Genomic DNA, 16,610 nt, shown 5'->3' with positions numbered 1-16,610 from the left:
GTTATTAGATTAATGTTCATGCAAACAAAAAGAGCATGGTGCTGTGTTTCCAATATAAAACTTGGTGATAATTTTTCAGTGTGTGTATCAGGACTTTTAGGACAATACTATGATGATACCGTGATCACTTTGGTCGCTATACTAATGCTAATAACTTTATTTCTATAGGACAGTTCATAAAGTAAGTGCAACTCAAAGTGCTTTGCATAATAAAATGAGAAAACACACACAAAAGACAATACAAGATAGAGTGAATAAGATTTGATCACACACTCACATACACACGCATAAAAAATACAAATTAGCTTTGATATCAATTAATCAAATACACGCTACAAAAATGCAAGTCTAAAAAGGTTTTAGGATTTCGTTTGAAGCTGTCGACTTAATCAGAGAGTCTGACGTCCTCTGGAAGGCTGTTCCACAGATGAGGGTCTGCAACACAGAACGCAGCATCACCGTACTTTTTAGTTCTACTCTTGGGGACATTTGGTGGACCAGAGGTGGAGGATCTTCAGGAGGGAATGTATTTAAGCAACATATCAGATAAAGAGTCAGGAGCCAGTCAATTAAGAGATTTAAAAACTGACAGCAAAATTTTAAAATGGATTCTAAAATGAACAGGAAGCCAGTGAAGAGCCTTTAAAACCGTAGTAATGTGTTACGTCTCTAGTCATGACAAAATTTAGGCACAGCTCACGAATACTAGGCTATCTTTCAGAATCATGCAGCATATTGCAATCAAGAATGGCACTTTAACTTTTGATATTGTTGTGTCTTTCAATGCACCTTGCAGCCCTGACATGGGTCGGCTTGTCCTTACAGGCTCAGGGTCTTTCCAGATCCTTTCTGGCAAATGGGACATTAATCACAGCACACTTACTGTACAGATGTTAATTGTGCTGAACAGCTGGGTGCTGTGTGCACTGTAGAGGTGTGGGGACACCAATGGCTGGAGCTCCCACAATTACACCTGGCCTGAATGCAAATAGACAAAGCTGGAGCCCAGACTCGGCTGCATTGCAGGGTTCTTCCCTCGCAAGTGTGTATACTGCATTCACACACATATGAGACATGCATACTCTGTATTAGGAATCAAACATGGGTGCAAATTTAGATGTAAGTACACGCGTAAATATGCACAGACATGCACGTTTGCACACGCAGTATTTGGAGATGTACAAGTACTCTTTGTCTCACAGTTCAGTGTTCAAGCCTGGCTCTGTGTTGCAGCCACGTAAAGCTAAAAAAAAAGAGCTAAACTCAACTCATTCACCACCCACCACTCCCTGCTTCTCTCTCTGCTGCTGCTGCTGCTGCTGCTGCTGCTGCTCTGTGTTGCAATCCCTGTATACTGTAAGCACTGCTGTCCAAAAGAGTACAATCAATACATACCAAATGCATGGTGGGACGGGACAAATTTCTGCTGCAGAGTTGTGTGTGTGCCTGCAGAGTTTACTCGAGGATTTACAGTATGAGAGATTTAACTGATGCCTCTCTAACAGGACATGCGTGCAGATATATTATGTTCTGTTTCACTACTCTGATAATCATTCAGAGATGATTTGCATACATACACTCGCACGGACGAAGGTCTAGTCAGATGATCCACTTTTTGTTGGAATTCAAAAGGCAGCTAAAGGTGACTGCAAGGTCAGGAACACGTGGAATTTGCAATCACCAGTGTGAGCTGTCAGTCCTTTTTTTTTCGAAGGAGAAAGTGAATTTCAGATTAACTAGATGGGCTGGAGCCAGTGCAGACGCTGTTGAATTTGTAATGTTTTTATCTGTTTGCAGCAACACTCGAGGCTATTAGCAAAAGTGTTTAACAAAGTGGTGATAATTAGTGGCAAGAGATTTGTATCAGTTCTCTGTTTCTGTCGCTTCCAATCTATCTCTCTTCTTTCTTTTACATCCCCCCCCACACCCATTGCACGGATGCATGCACACACAGCACATTGCTGACATTTCAGACCATCATATGATAGACTAACAGCTCTGCATCACAAAAAAAAACAGCCCAGCATCCATCTTCCCTACTTGGTTGCACATAGGCCTGCTTGTGCTGAAGCATCCCAGGTCTGAATAAAACATGAGTAGGAAAATCAGAGCAAAAATAGCAGTGCTATATCCAGGGCCCTTGCTGGATGCTCCTGCTGCATAAAAGTTCAATCAACCATCAGTGTCACCTGGCCAGAAAGCCTGCCAACCTCTGTAGCAAGATGCTTTAAAGAAAACGACAGGCAGGTGTCTTCTATGAGAGCCTGCAGGAAGCTTCATCCTCCCAGAACCATTCTCTCTCCCTCTCTCTCTCTGCTTTCTTTTCATCTCTCCCTCTCTCTTTGCCACACTTAGAAGTGTGGGAAAGGCTCCTGGCTGTGATGCGCTTTCCACACGCCAGCTGAGAAATAACGCCTATTTCAAAAGCCTCCCAAGCTGAAGAAAGCGGCATGACGACGTGCTTATGGGTCATATTTATAGTAAGTGTGGCGGCACATTGGGCAGAGAGGGGTAAAGATACCACTGCAATCTGAAAAGCAGCATTGCCAAGGACCAATTATGCTGGAGGAGAGAGCTCCGCCTGAATCAGTTACTCTCTAATGCTGGTTTTCAGTGAATTTAAAGCAACATGCCATGAATTCTGTTGAGTACGGAGAAATAAAACAAAGGAGGCAGCACACTGTATCCGGTCTGTTGCTCAGAGGATGGGTGGGTCATATTACTAATATCTACACTGACAACAAAATGTTTATTCTCAGCGAGATAATATAACGCAGGTGGGGGACAAACGATGGGCATCCATTACGTGGATATGATGAATGTCTACAGGATGGCATTTGTTGCTGGCGTCACCAATGCAGCTCCCATAGTGCACCAGCTCTTGAGGACATTTCTGCTGAGTAAGAGACTTTACAGACTCAGAATCCCTTCGACGCTGCTGCAAACCTGGGACTCAATTCAATCAAAGCTGCATTGCACCACTCAGCAGTCCTTCAAAATTGTATCCTATTTCTAATGATAAACGTCAGGATGCATTTTGGCTCTTGCATTCCCAAAGCTGGTCAGTGTCTCTGTATTTTAAATGAAAAAATACCCTTAGCTGATTTGTGTTGTTCTACTATAGTCTGTCAATATAAACCACAAATTAATTTAGTGTTGCTACAGTTAATACAGACTGAATGTGACCTTTTATGTTATAATATAAACCTTATTTTGGAGTGAAGCCCTTCAAATGACACAGAGATGTACGGTGCTCGCTCTACACAGAACATTATGGTAAATTATGCCCGCAGTTTTCAGACAGTTATGTAAGTCTGTGTAAAAACAGGCTAATAGCCTACAGGATAAATGACTGGGATCTGAAGAGGCAGGATAATTATATGAAATTGAACCAAGGGGACATTTTGCTCCAATCCGTTATCCAGCAAATCTTACAGATCCAAAGCTGAATTGATCTTGTAGTCATATCACATCACGACCGCAGGGATAAAAATGTTTTTGAATACTTATTTAATACTTATTAAAAGGCCCTGTGTGTAGGTTTGAAAGTGTGTGGCTTTGAAGATCACTCTGATACGCAATGTTGAAAAATATATATATGCTATTAGACTAATGAATATTCTGTACATATGCACTTTAAAACTAATTGGAACATCAAAAGGCAAAACTTGGGTTTATAGTTTTATTTTAATATATTTTTATTAGAATATTGTGGTAGAGAGATGACAAGAAAATGAGTGGAGAGACAAATGTGGAATGACATGCAGGTAAGGTACCTGCGTGCATGAAAACATGAGACACTGCCCGAGTTTACATGCACAAAATATTGTGGTGTCTGCCCTTATTCCAGAAGACAATGTTCCTATAAGCTGTTTACATGGCTGATGAAAATTAATATTCTACTAATAATCCTGTTTACATGCAGCTATGCGGCTATGCATTATGTGGCACGGCGGTGCAGTGGTTAGTATTGTCGCCTTACAGCAAGAGGGTTCCTGGTTCAAATCCAGGGTGGGGGAGCCCTTCTGTGTGAAGTCTGCATGTTCTCCCTGTGTCAGTGTGGGTTTCCTCCAGGTGCTCCAGCTTCCTCCCACAGTCCAAAGACATGCAGGTTAACTGGTGACTCAAAATTGTCCGTAGGTGTGAATGTGAGCCTGAATTGTTGTCTGTCTCTATGTGTCAGCCCTGTGATAGAATTGTTGTCTGTCTCTATGTGTCAGCCCTGTGATAACCAGGGTGTACCCCGCCTCTCGCCCAGTGTCAGCTAGGATAGGCTCCAGCTCCCCAGACCCCCAGCAGGATAAGTGGTTACGGAAAATGAATGACTGATATGCATACTCAGATTAATGTGCCCTAACATGTCATTTATGAAGTCAAAATATGGAAGAGTGGAACGACTATTGGTTGTGCCGGGATTTTTAAAAAGTTCTCCAAAGGTGGCAGATTTTTTAGACCGTGCAAACACAGCCTCCCTCTTTCATTCCTTCAACCACTTTCTTGAAAAGGTCAGCGTCACAGTATTTTCACATCTCCTAAAGCCTGTTGTTATCCGAAAGTGTTTCAGGCTTTTTCTCTCGGGCATATCTCTACCTCAGCCTTGCAAACATTTCAGTCAGGAGGGACTCACTGATGGGTGATGAATCCATAGTCGTAAAGGGAACCCACGTGGGGTCTAGAAGCTGGTGGTGGTAGAGGTGGTGAGAATGAGATGAGAAGGAGATGTGGAGAAGATGGCGAAGTGCTGACGATCTGTATGAGTAGAGGGATGAGCCTTCGTTGAGCTTGACCTCGACTCTGGATACGATGGGGAGTGAACACCCATAGTCAGCTGAATAGAGGAAGGATGAGCATAAAGAAAGTCTTCCTGATTGAACGACAACAATGCATTTGGGTAAAAACCCATATTCTGAATGCACCGTCTACAGTACATGTCCAAATAATGATGTTAAACCCAGTAAATATCGGCATATCCCACGTCTTCATGAGAAAATACTACATTTCGGAATAAGGCCTAATTCAGAACATCCAAACAGACTATGCTGTTTACATGACACGTATCAAATTCAGAATATTGTCATATTCTGGATAATAGTGTAATATTAGTGTGCATGTAAGTGTGCCCATTGTGGTTTGTGATTATATTGTGGCTAACCCTAGATTTGCAAAAGTCTCACAAGCCACTTCTACGTATTCTTGTCTCAAGGTTTTATGGTGTGACAGTGCTGTGGTAAAGGTCTGGGTAGGTTTAGGCACAGAAAGCACTTGGTAAGGGTTAAGAAAAGATAAAGGTTTGGGTTAAAATGATCTCTTGAAACAAGGAACAAGTCTTGCAGGAGTTTTTATGAATCTAAGGTTACCATAGACGAGACAGTTATCTAGACGATAGAGATGTTTCTGTTCGTAAGGGAATGTTTTTGGTTTGGATTCATGGGGATTCATGAGGAGCCATTGCTGTATCAATGGCATAAGATTTGAAATGACTCGTATACTATATGGATAATTGTCTGCATTAGATGATTCAGAAATTACGACAGCAGTCACAGCCCATTAGTATCTGCGAAAAGTCTTTGACGTGACGTCATTTAACGCTGAGCTACCTGAGCCTGAGACCCCAAGATATTAGTCTTAACTTCAGCACAGGCGTAAGAGGCCATAGGGGACCTAAGCTCTTCAGCTGATAGTCCACATCATACCGTGGTGTTCATCAAGAGCGAGCAGGACAGATGGAGGTTTTAGTCAGAGAAAAATCTCTGAGTGTCTCTGCAGACCGAGACAGCCAGAATGTCCCAGAGGAGTGGTGCAGTCTGGCTACCAGTAAGTGTTGCAGAGCCCGCTGGAGATTGCTTTCATTTTGTGGGATTTCTTCTGTTTCAATTTTTCACTCGCTTGCTGTCAAGTAGTGTGATTCTGCGAGCATATAACCGAACCTTGTTACCTCAAAATCTGCTCTCGCACGGCACATCCTGACCACAGCACTTTCAAAAGACTGGAAATGGAAAAGTAGACAGTGTTCCCTTTTCCTTTATTGCATTTTATTTCATTAAACAGGACTAACACAATCGTCCTTGGATCCCTATCGTGCCGTTATTACAGAGATGTTCACCCCCTTCCGTCCTCCCCCCCCAAAAAATCTGCTGTCTGTCACCCTGTATCACCTTGCCTGCAACACTGTTTCTTAATTAGCAGGCAAAGTGGAGAAACAGACAAAGTGGAACATCTCAAACTGAGGGTTTCTCTGTGCTCTGCAGGGACAAGCCTCAGCACAGAACAAATGAAAGGGACAAAAAAAAGATATGTTTGCGACAACAGATCTAATGAAAGGTTTAGCATTAGTTGCATCTTTATCCTCTCAAACTTAAAAGAAGATTACAGTCCTACGTAACAACTTCCAAAAATCAAAATGTCCTGCAGTACAAGCGTCACTCTTATTTTGACAGCTGGACGTGCTTTCATAAGAAGTCTGTGGCGTGTCATTGGATATAGCCTGTGAAAGAATTGGTAAGAATTAACAACCTATAAACACTGTGCATAAAATCCAGTTTGACTCTGGCTGATGAAACAGAGGTGGTCCCTGGAGCACCACTGCTCTCTGGTGGAGCAATGCTTTTTCTGCATCAGCAGGCTACTGCACAAGGGGAAATGTGCATGTGTATACACAAATATAAGATATATAAGATACTGAGATACAGAAAATAAATAACAAAGAATTTCAATAATTGATTAATCACTGAAGTCATTTACAAAGCAAAAATCCAATTTCAGTCATTATTAAATTGCAGAGGTGTGGACTCCAGTCAGACCTGAGTCACACATCTGATGACTTCAACTCATTCTGACAGAATCATAAAAGACTCGGCCTTTAACACCAGTGACTCATGACTTCACTTGAAGTTGAGCTTTTTGATTTGAAAATACTTGATACCTTCCCCTGAGCCCAGAGACTAAAAGGGATGTTATTTAAAACGTCTGCCAGGAATCAATTAATTTCCCTTCATTTCCTGTATTAACCAATGTTAACGCTATTCATTCCCAGCAAGTCGACACTTCATTTCCCAGATCCATTTTGTTTGAACCGATGGGACAGCATCCAGTCAAGTTACAGGAGAGAACCATGAACTTACGTTGCGGTACTGAGCACCACTTCTAGGGGGTGAAGGTGGAAGAGGGATGTCTTCTTTTGGGTTGATCTGGACGATGTTGTGCAGATCGGGCAGAAGGAGACTCAGTGTGGCGTTTTTCCACCTGACATGGGAGAGGTATGAACCAGATCGAATAAGAACAGATAAGGGGGGAGAAGGGAAGAGAGGATGAAGGAATGTTGGGAGGGATGAGGTAGGAAGGATGGAGGGAAGGGAAGGGGAGGGTGGGTCGAGCAATCTGAGACAAACAGGGCAGGATGGGTTGACCAGGCATCAGTAGGCTTGGCAGGTAATCAGAGGTGTGGTTGAGGCGTGGCCCTGCACCCGAACCTAATTAAACAAATTATCTTCATCTCAGTCAACAAAAACCAAATTGCAGTTTGCAAAATGTGCAGGTCAAAAATGACAGAAACCTAAAAGCATACAAACTTGTTTAAATGCAAACTTTAAAAAGCACATTATGACCTTTTAAAGACTTGAAACTCAAGGTTAAAGACTTGGGACTTGACTTAGGACTCACCTGTCTCAATTTGGGACTTGACTTTCTTGCAAAACCATGACTTGGTCCCACTTCTGTTAAACTGATAATACAAGCAACGTAAAAACAGCTCTGGGAAATTTTGACGGTCAATTTTAGGGATTTTATATGATCAAAAATGTGAAGTAAATAATTCTATTTTTTTTTTTTTTTAATTAATTTTAATTTTATATGGGGAGGGGAAATTGACAATACAATACATTCCCATAACTTCCATGTAGGCCTGCAGACTAATTATTATTTCCATTATTATTATAATAATCTGACATTTCTCACTTAATCAGTGGCCAGAGCCTGAGGTGATGTCTTCAGGATACTTGTTTTGTCAAACCTAACAGCTCAAAGCCAAAGATATTTAATTTATAAAACAATAAAGAGCAGCAAATTCTCTTATTCAAGAAGCTGGTCCAACAATTTTGCTTTTAAAAAATGACTGAAAATAATTAATCAATTACCAAAATAGTTGCCAAACAGCTCCACTCCCATCTATGCAAAGACCTGAGTTATTTTCTTTGGATTAGCTTCCTCTCCAAACCACCCAAACTGAGAGTCTGCCTCCTCCTACAGCCTTGAGCTTCTTGTAGCCCGAGGAGAAACCGTGTAGACATCAGCATATTTTACAAAAGACTTTGATTTGACACACTCTGTGCGCAGCAAGGTCATTTTTCTCAATGAAGGAAAATCATTCACAGTATCAGACAAAATGTAGTTTATTGACACATCTGTAGCTGGTTTATAAGTCATCGCACATACACACACATAGCTGCTGACACAACTGCATGTAGTGTCCAGTATAGTATGGCAGGTGGTGTTGTATAAACAGTTTAATACAAGTCTACAAACTAACACATACATGCCTTCTCTCTGTGCTCTCTAAGGCGAGATTTTCTCGTGAAGGATTTGTCACACCTCGGACACGTGAACGGCCGCTCCCCTGTGTGAACCATCATGTGCTTCCTCAGCTCGTTGTTTAGTCTAAACGCTTTGCTGCAAACCTCGCACACGAATGGCCGCAGCCTGATGTGTTTGGCTCTGCGGTGAGCTATCAAATGGGATTCCCTCTTGTAGCTCACGTCGCAGTCCTCGCACTTGAACGGCCTCTCCGACGTGTGTTGGATCATGTGGAGCTTGAGCTGGGCCGCGCTCGGCCAGCCTTTCCCGCATGTGTCGCAGAGGTACGGTGCTTGCCCCGTGTGTTTATACAGATGCCATTTGAGGTATGTTTTTTGATTGAATTTCTTCCCGCAGACCGGGCACGGGTAACCACCTGTGTGTCTCACCATGTGCGCTTTCAGGCAGTCTTTTGAGCTGAACTGTTTCCTGCAGTAGGAGCACACGCTGGGTTGCTGATCTCGATGCTTTCGCTGGTGCAGGATCAGATGAGCGAGATATTTGAAGCTTCGCCCGCACGTTTCGCAGACCCGGGGTGTCTCACGTGCAGTGTGGATTTTTTCATGATCGTGTAGCTGTCCCGGCTTTGGGAAACATTTCTTGCAGGTGGCGCACTGGTACAAGCTTCTGTTTCGCAGGTGTTGAACCAGCTCGCACAACCTCACGAAAGTTCTCTTACATAAAGGACATGGGTATGGGCCTCTGACTTTATGAGACTGGGAATAATGTCTGTTCATGATGGCTATTTTTGAAAAGGTCTTCTCACACATGGTGCACTTGATGCTACGGGATTTAGTCTGGGATACAGCTACATCGTCAGCAGAGACTGGAGTTTTTGGAGTTTCAGAACTGGTATTTTCAGCTGATCTGAAATTACACGCATTGATAATAAAATAGTCTGTGTTTGTCCGCCTTCTCCTTCGAGGAGCCCTTTTGGAACATTTGCTTTTGTGCTTCTCAAAACTCTTGTAGTAACTAAAATCCTGGCCACATTCCTGACACGTCATAGGTGATCTAGCGCGCACGTTTCCAGGTGTATCCATGATCCTTGGGGGCCAAGTTATACCACTTGGAACATTATTATTCTCCCAATTCCTTTTATTTGTGTTGCTGGAGGAACTGTCCTGCGAATTCTGGTTTGAAACCTTGCATTTACCTTCCTGGTGCATCTCGGAGTCTTCGTCAAAGCTGTCGAAGTCTTTCCCACAGTGAGAACAGTGGTTGGGACTCTGCTCAGTGTGGCATTTCATGTGCCTCATCAAATCAAGAGAACAAGTAAATATTTTCCCACATTTGGAGCACTGTTTGGCACGACTGCTTCTTTTACCTGGTTGCTCCTGTTGCGAGTCAGACGATGTCGATTCCTGGGGTGCAACATTTGAAGGTCCACTTTCAGTTTTGCTGACGAAAGACTCTTTGGTCTCATCAGCAGGGTTTGTTTTGAAGTGATGAGGTAAGCTTGTGGAACACTGTGGGCCTGTCTCTGCTTGTAGACTGTTCAGATTTGATGGGCTATGTGTTGCGGCACTTGCCAATGATGAAAGCTCATCCTCACTTCTAGAAGCATTATTCTCAGGCAAAGTCAGTGGTTTGGGATTTAAATTTATCTCCTCGAAAAGGCAACTCTGGCTCACAGAATTTGAGTGACTTGTCGTGTTTGTAAAGCAATCGCCGTGTGTCATCTTGTGCTTCTTTAGTTTCCTACGGGAACCAAAATCTTGGCCACAAACAAGACACTTGAAGGTTTTTGATGATGTCCGCCTGCCAGTTTTCAAATGGTGGAACCATGTTTTGTCCATGTTGTCATCATCATCATCAGTAGACCAGCTGTCATCGAAAGGTTGGAGTATTACTTCAACAAAGGCTCCTTCGTCTTCATGTAGATCATCGACGTGCTGCTGCCCATTTCTGTCAGAATTCCTCATCAATTCTGAATTTATTTCCTCCAAGTTTTCTTCTTTTAACTTTATTGCCTCGAGGCAAAGTGCGTCTCCTTCGTCATTGTCCACATTTGGTAGGTTATAAGACAGGCTGGTAAGAATGCAGTCATCACCAGAGGAGGACAAAGCTGGAATAAAATGACAAACGAAACACAAATTATTCTCAGCAACTAAAACAGAAGAAAAATGAGTAGTGCGAAAGACAATTAGGAACGGTGTGAAGACGCTACCTTGTGAAACTTTGTGGCCATGATGTTTGCGATGCTGGATGAGTGTATTCAAGGGCTCAGGTTGATTCATGAAGTCTACACACTCTTTCAAGATCGTAGGGGAGAGACTGAGCCGACGGGAGGTCTTGAAACAGAAGAGAACAGATCAGCAGCAATCAGTGTCAGATATTATAGAGGAAGTGTCCTGTTATGCTGTCCAGTGATAGTGATACACTGTGATAAAAGATTTGATTCTCTAGGCACTAGGATCCCATGAGTAAAGGTACGTCCTGGGTGTTACCGTCTCACCCTTTTTCCCCTTTAAGGGCAGTGGGTCACCTGTGTGTACTTTAAAGTGTGTGCGGAGGGAAGCAGCTCTATCGCGGTGTGTTCTCAGCTACAGTTCGGAGCTGGTATGCTGTCACCGAGAGAGGTAATGCGTGTGTGTAATTTCAGTCTCCGGGTTACGTTACATTAACATTATTGAGGAAAAAAAAATCATGAATTTTTTTCCTTGGTTTTTTTTTTTTTATATATTCTGATCTATACTGTTAATTTCCTCATCACTGTAACAACTAGGGCTGGGGATCACCACTGATTTCCTGAATTGATTTGATTTCGATTCCAGTTTTTGCTAGTATGTGAAAGAGAGAGACCTAATACTGAAATTTTTTTTCCAAGGAATTATTTTTAAAAAAGAATAAATTCAGAACAGGATTAAAACTGAATATTTTATAACTAAATGTTTCTAAAGCAGTAAAATTAAAACTGCTAAATCACAATATAAACTTAATATCTCACTGGAAACTAATCTAAAATGTCAATACAATAAATGATATTCCTGACATCACAATACTGAGTGAAGTTCAGAAAGAATGGAGAACACACACATCAGTCAGTATCAGTCCTCATGTCCTCTCTGCTCCTCCCTCTGCTGCCGACAGTCACTGCCTGCAGGTCACATGACCACCAGTAAGCTGACAAAGCAAATTGAAATATCACTGTTCTACATGTTTGCATGTTGCTACAAAGGTGTATTGATAAAATATTGACTTCTTCCTTGTGGAGGTTTTATTGCTCTTATAATAACATCCATCTCTACACCGTGGCATCCTACTTTGTGTGTGTGAAATTGCCACTGCATGATAATAAATGACACCAAAACATAAAAACAATAAGCTAACAGTTACAGAAAAAAAGAGCCAGTAACGTCATCATTGGTGTATTATTACCTCCACCAATAAGCTGACTTATTCTCGTAAAAGGAGAATTTCGGATTTGTTTGTACATTGGGTGGGTAAGTCGTTTGGGGGGTTCCATAACGTTTTGACATCTTGAAAATTCAACTCGCGTTGCGCGTGTCTGTGTAGCAGCCTGAATGAATACTCCATGAAGTATCGGATGACATGATTTATCAGTGTTATCATAGCTTTTTGGTACACAGCAGCTACCGTTGTTGCAATCTGGTTTGAAACAGTGAGGCGCTAGAGTGCGCTATCCGTTTGAATGCAATATATGATTTCAACGTTAGATGGGAGAAATTCCTACACACTGTGGCTTTAATAATTTAGCGCCATGGCTTTTTTACTACCAGTGACGGTAAAAGCTTCACACATCTGTGGGAAAAGGATTTTATGGATCGATATGAGGTCATACAAATTTAGATCAATTTCAATTGGATGAATCGCTTATTATAACCCAGCCCTAGTATCAACGTCCCTCAAATTGCCTCAGAACAGATATTGCTTTTGTACATTCCCCAGATTAACTCTCCTAGCATCTCACAGAGAAGGGAAACTAGTGACTGTAAATTCTTATTAAGGTGAGCACAAATATATGCACTGATGTAGATTACAAATGTCATTTTCTTGCAACTCCAGTGTGCTACTGCATTACTGAATTTTATGAATATTGGATATCTGTAGTTTTTTTTTTGCTTTATTTGTCCCAGGATTACTGTTTGTCAGGTACCTACCTGTTCGAGGTTTGGAACAGGCAGCAGTTTCTGCAGATTGAAGAGGAATTTTCTCATCAGAGCCTGTAGAGCTGAGTCATATTTAGGGCCAAACACTGTTGAGAATGTTTTCTAAAGAATAAGGAGAAACATATTCATTACATCTCACAAAATACCTCAACAGATTTTGAGGGTTGCATGAAGTCATTTAACCTATCTGAATAAAATCAAGAGCTGAGAAACTGACTTTTTAAATTAGTTTTCTTTCCATAGGACATCATCTTGATCATTAAAAGACACAGTAACTCACCTGATAAAAGATATCCCTCTGACACCGATCATCCACCAGAGTGTGAACAAGCTTCAAGAAGTTTGTCATTGAAGCTTTTATCTCAGAGCTGGAAGGCTTAAAAAAACAAAATTTAAAAAAAGCCCATAAGTAAATGCAAACAACACAGCGAGTGGTGGAGATTTAACAACACCACCCACCTCTTTATCCTGGTTTGTGATGTAGGTGTTTATTCTGCTCAGATGAGGCTGGATGGCCTGTGGGCTGGCGAAATCATCGTTGCGGCACAAGTCTAGCACCACCTGTTGGCACATGAGGAGACAGAACAATTCAGTGAGGGCTTTATTTTGCAACTGAGTCACATGGGGAGGTGTGGCCCTGACTGGCATGGCCCATCATCTGAGAACTATCAGCAATGGTACTATATAAAATAATAATTGTAAGTAACAAGTACAATATTTCCCTCTAAAATGTAGTGGAGTGGAAATATAAAGTAGCATATAATGGAAATACTAAATGGCATCTACAAGTATCTCAAAATTGCAGCACTTTAGAAACTCTATTTTCATTTCCATCGCTGCTCCTTCTTACCTTTGCACGCAGGCCCATAAGTAGCTGGACTCTCTCCGTGTAAGTGAGCAGTTCAGGGACCGTTTCCAACACCGTGGTGACAAAGTCCTCCAGCAGGCCGTAGTACATCACAGCTCCCTGCTTGACGATCTCCCACAGAGCTGCAGACACAAGCTGCAGAGGGGGGACGATGAGACGGAAAGAGGACAGAGGGAGGAAACCTGGGGGAACAAAGGTTTAAAATTGTAAGGAGACAGTGTCGAGACAACTGCTTGCATCACTGGTATAAAAAAAAAAAAACACATTTATTGCAGGTTTAATATGCCGCACTGTTCAGAATCAGAAATACTTTATTGATCCCCGAGAGAAAGTTATGATTCGATACAGTCTCTCCGTTGTAAAGAATAGAGAATTATAAAAAGTAAGAATAAAGAGAGCGATAAACAAAATAAAGTCGACATGAAATGTGCATTAAAATTAAAATAAAATGTGCATTATGCTTCGTGTTTAACACTAGTACTTAAGATATAAAAATTAAATATTAGAATGAATTATATATCGTCACTGTGCTGAGGCTGTAAGTGAGTGCAACACAACAGACTCATAAAACATCCTCAGCACTGTTCACATCAACATTAGCCATTAAGAAGTGTTGGGAGTGGTAAACTACATTTAATTAAACGGGTAGTTAAACCACATTTTGCAGAAGCTTGCTGGTGGTTTAAGTAAGTTCATATCTACATAGTGATTCAAATAGTTAAATGACTGTTTACCATTTTTGTGTAGTTACCCACTGAATCTACAAACAATTTGGAGCCATATAAGGAAATATTGTAGCATTGAATTATTGCTATTTATTAACAAATGTTCAGAGAAGCTGGTGCATGGTATTTTAGAAGTTACCTGGCAAACTGAGTCAACCTCCCACCTGGACTCTGGTTTCTGGCAGCAGGTGTTGTACACAAAACTAAAGCTGATATTCCTGCACTTCCCCATGAATAGTGGGGAATTTAATTTTTGGTTTATATTTGACTTATATTATATAATGTTATAATTCATATCACATTTACATTATCATTTTGATAATTTTTCCAAAGTAGTATGAACTATTTTTTCCTCATTAGCTGTAGATAAGCTAGGTTTCTCTGTGGGTAGCTTTGCTGTTTTTCCACCTTATTCCCGTGTAAAGAAGCCTACATAGACTATGTAAAGATATACTAAGAACATAAAGTTCTCATAATGACATTACTGGCATTTAGAGAGTATAAAAGTCTTTGCTGATAACACACACTGGGTTTTGTGATGAAAGAGGCACATCAGAAGCGGGCAAGTTTGAATTTACCCTCCATGTTTTGTTTGGTGTGGAAGTACATTACCAAATTTCCACACTAGATGGTGTCAGTGTATCACAAGAGAAGCTTGGCAGCTATGAAACTGAGAAGCACTGCAACAATCCTTGAATTTTGTGTTTGTGTTTGGGGACTTTTGAAGCAACTAATAACATGAACACCAAGCAAAATAACTGAACAGTCAGCTAAAATGTCAGCTTTTTAACCAAAGTTATTACATACGTTATTACATACTGGGGATTTCATTATGGTTTTATTGAAACTTTGTATTTTATTAACTAAAACTAAATACTGTATGCACATTTTTTCCCAATGTAGCTCTGCCAATTGTCTCTTTTTTACATGCAAAAACATTAGGAATGTGCCCCACAGTTCTGCATGTTTCAAGATTTTTAGAGACAATATGAGACATAATCTATTTGACCAAAATGCTGCTGGAAAGAAAAAGTTGATTTTCATCCATACAATCATAACTGAAAATATGAAACCACACTGGTAATCAAAAGACACAAATATATGGTAGCACTTGATATGTTGTGTTATCGCCTCTACATTTAAAACTTGTCAATTTATCCAGCTGTAAGAAAACATCATGAGACGGGGCGAGACAGGAAGAGAAGAGGAGAAGACAGGCAGGAGTGAATCATAACAGAAATGAGAAGCGAGCAGTCACCTGTTTACACTCCTCTGAAACTGTAGTCGCGAGCATCTCACCCCAATCGCTGACAGCCTGTGACAGTACTGTATGAACATTTTTGTCAGCCTCAGTGGCTGAGCAGGATGATATTCACAGTGACTGTTAACGTCAAGAGGGAAAGTTGGCAATGTGCACAACTGTTTCTAAAAACAAGTGCATACATTTCTATCTCAGTTTGACATTTCTCTCTCCCTCCCTCCCTGTATGTGTTAGATTTTTTTTTAAATGAATACTAATTGTTTATGCTCACTATATCCTGAGACCCGAACTTTTGTTTGGTAAGCATTTTTAATTTCTCCTAGCTATTTGGTATCAGCAGGACCTGATAAGTATAAAACCTAAACCTTGTCAAAGATAATAAAGTCCCAATGTCTTCAAATGAGAACTTCTTAATTAACAGCACCGTAGCTTGTTACTGTTGCTTTACTTGGTGAAATTTGTCGTCATATAAAACTACACTACAGTGTATTGTGGTCTTACTACCCCTACATGGCACAAAAAAGTGTACAAAGTGTGTATAAAGTGCAGGAAACCAAAAATATGATGTCCTCATATGAAGACGCAGGCTCTCAGGAGTTTGAATCATGTATATTTATATTAACAATTTGCACAACTGTACATACTGTATAGTTTTCATACTGTACTACAATTTATAGACATAGTCTGTTCATAGCATGTACATACCTGTAGAAATAAACGTACTTATATATCATTCTTACCCTCCACCCTGTATATTAACCTGTACATATGTCATTTAATTACTGCTTATGCACTTCTGGTTAGATGCAATCTGCATTTCGTTGCTCTGTACTTGTGACATGTGCAATGACAATAAAGTTGAATCTAATTAAATCTAAAAAACCAATGAAAAAACAAAAGATTTATTAGGGTCCGGGCAGCTAAGCTGCCAGGACACTATTGTAATCCTAGGTATTCTTCTTCTTCTTCTTTCTTCTTCCGAGGAAATCATACTTCCCATGGGTGAAAACTCACCAAACTTTGCACAAAGGTCCAGTCTCATGCCAGATATCCTC

The 16,610-nt window shown here is 40.9% G+C and overlaps 2 protein-coding genes across 3 annotated transcripts in view; one reads left to right on the top strand and one right to left on the bottom strand.

The window, feature by feature from the left end:
- Positions 1 to 16,610, top strand: part of LOC126382929 (phosphatase and actin regulator 1-like) — a 73,683-nt gene that overhangs the window by 5,819 nt on the left and 51,254 nt on the right. The window lies entirely within an intron of this gene.
- The window catches only part of LOC126382926 (zinc finger protein 14-like), a 10,676-nt gene continuing 1,721 nt past the window's right edge, over positions 7,656 to 16,610 (bottom strand). The window contains exons 2-7 of one of the 2 annotated variants that reach the window (XM_050033210.1): positions 13,552 to 13,751; positions 13,161 to 13,262; positions 12,982 to 13,077; positions 12,693 to 12,803; positions 10,739 to 10,862; positions 7,656 to 10,636 (exon numbers count right to left, since the gene is read on the bottom strand). In XM_050033210.1, coding sequence (XP_049889167.1) covers positions 8,520 to 10,636; positions 10,739 to 10,862; positions 12,693 to 12,803; positions 12,982 to 13,077; positions 13,161 to 13,262; positions 13,552 to 13,751 — 2,750 coding nt within the window. In that variant the 3' untranslated portion in view covers positions 7,656 to 8,519. Of the gene's footprint in view, positions 10,637 to 10,738; positions 10,863 to 11,237; positions 11,695 to 12,692; positions 12,804 to 12,981; positions 13,078 to 13,160; positions 13,263 to 13,551; positions 13,752 to 16,610 lie in introns of those variants that run through there. The other variant, XM_050033211.1, reaches the window with a different exon arrangement.

This window comes from Epinephelus moara, chromosome 21 (genome assembly GCF_006386435.1).
Source record: "Epinephelus moara isolate mb chromosome 21, YSFRI_EMoa_1.0, whole genome shotgun sequence".
NCBI classification, from domain to species: domain Eukaryota; kingdom Metazoa; phylum Chordata; class Actinopteri; order Perciformes; family Serranidae; genus Epinephelus; species Epinephelus moara.
This window is presented reverse-complemented; position numbering and strand designations above follow the sequence as displayed.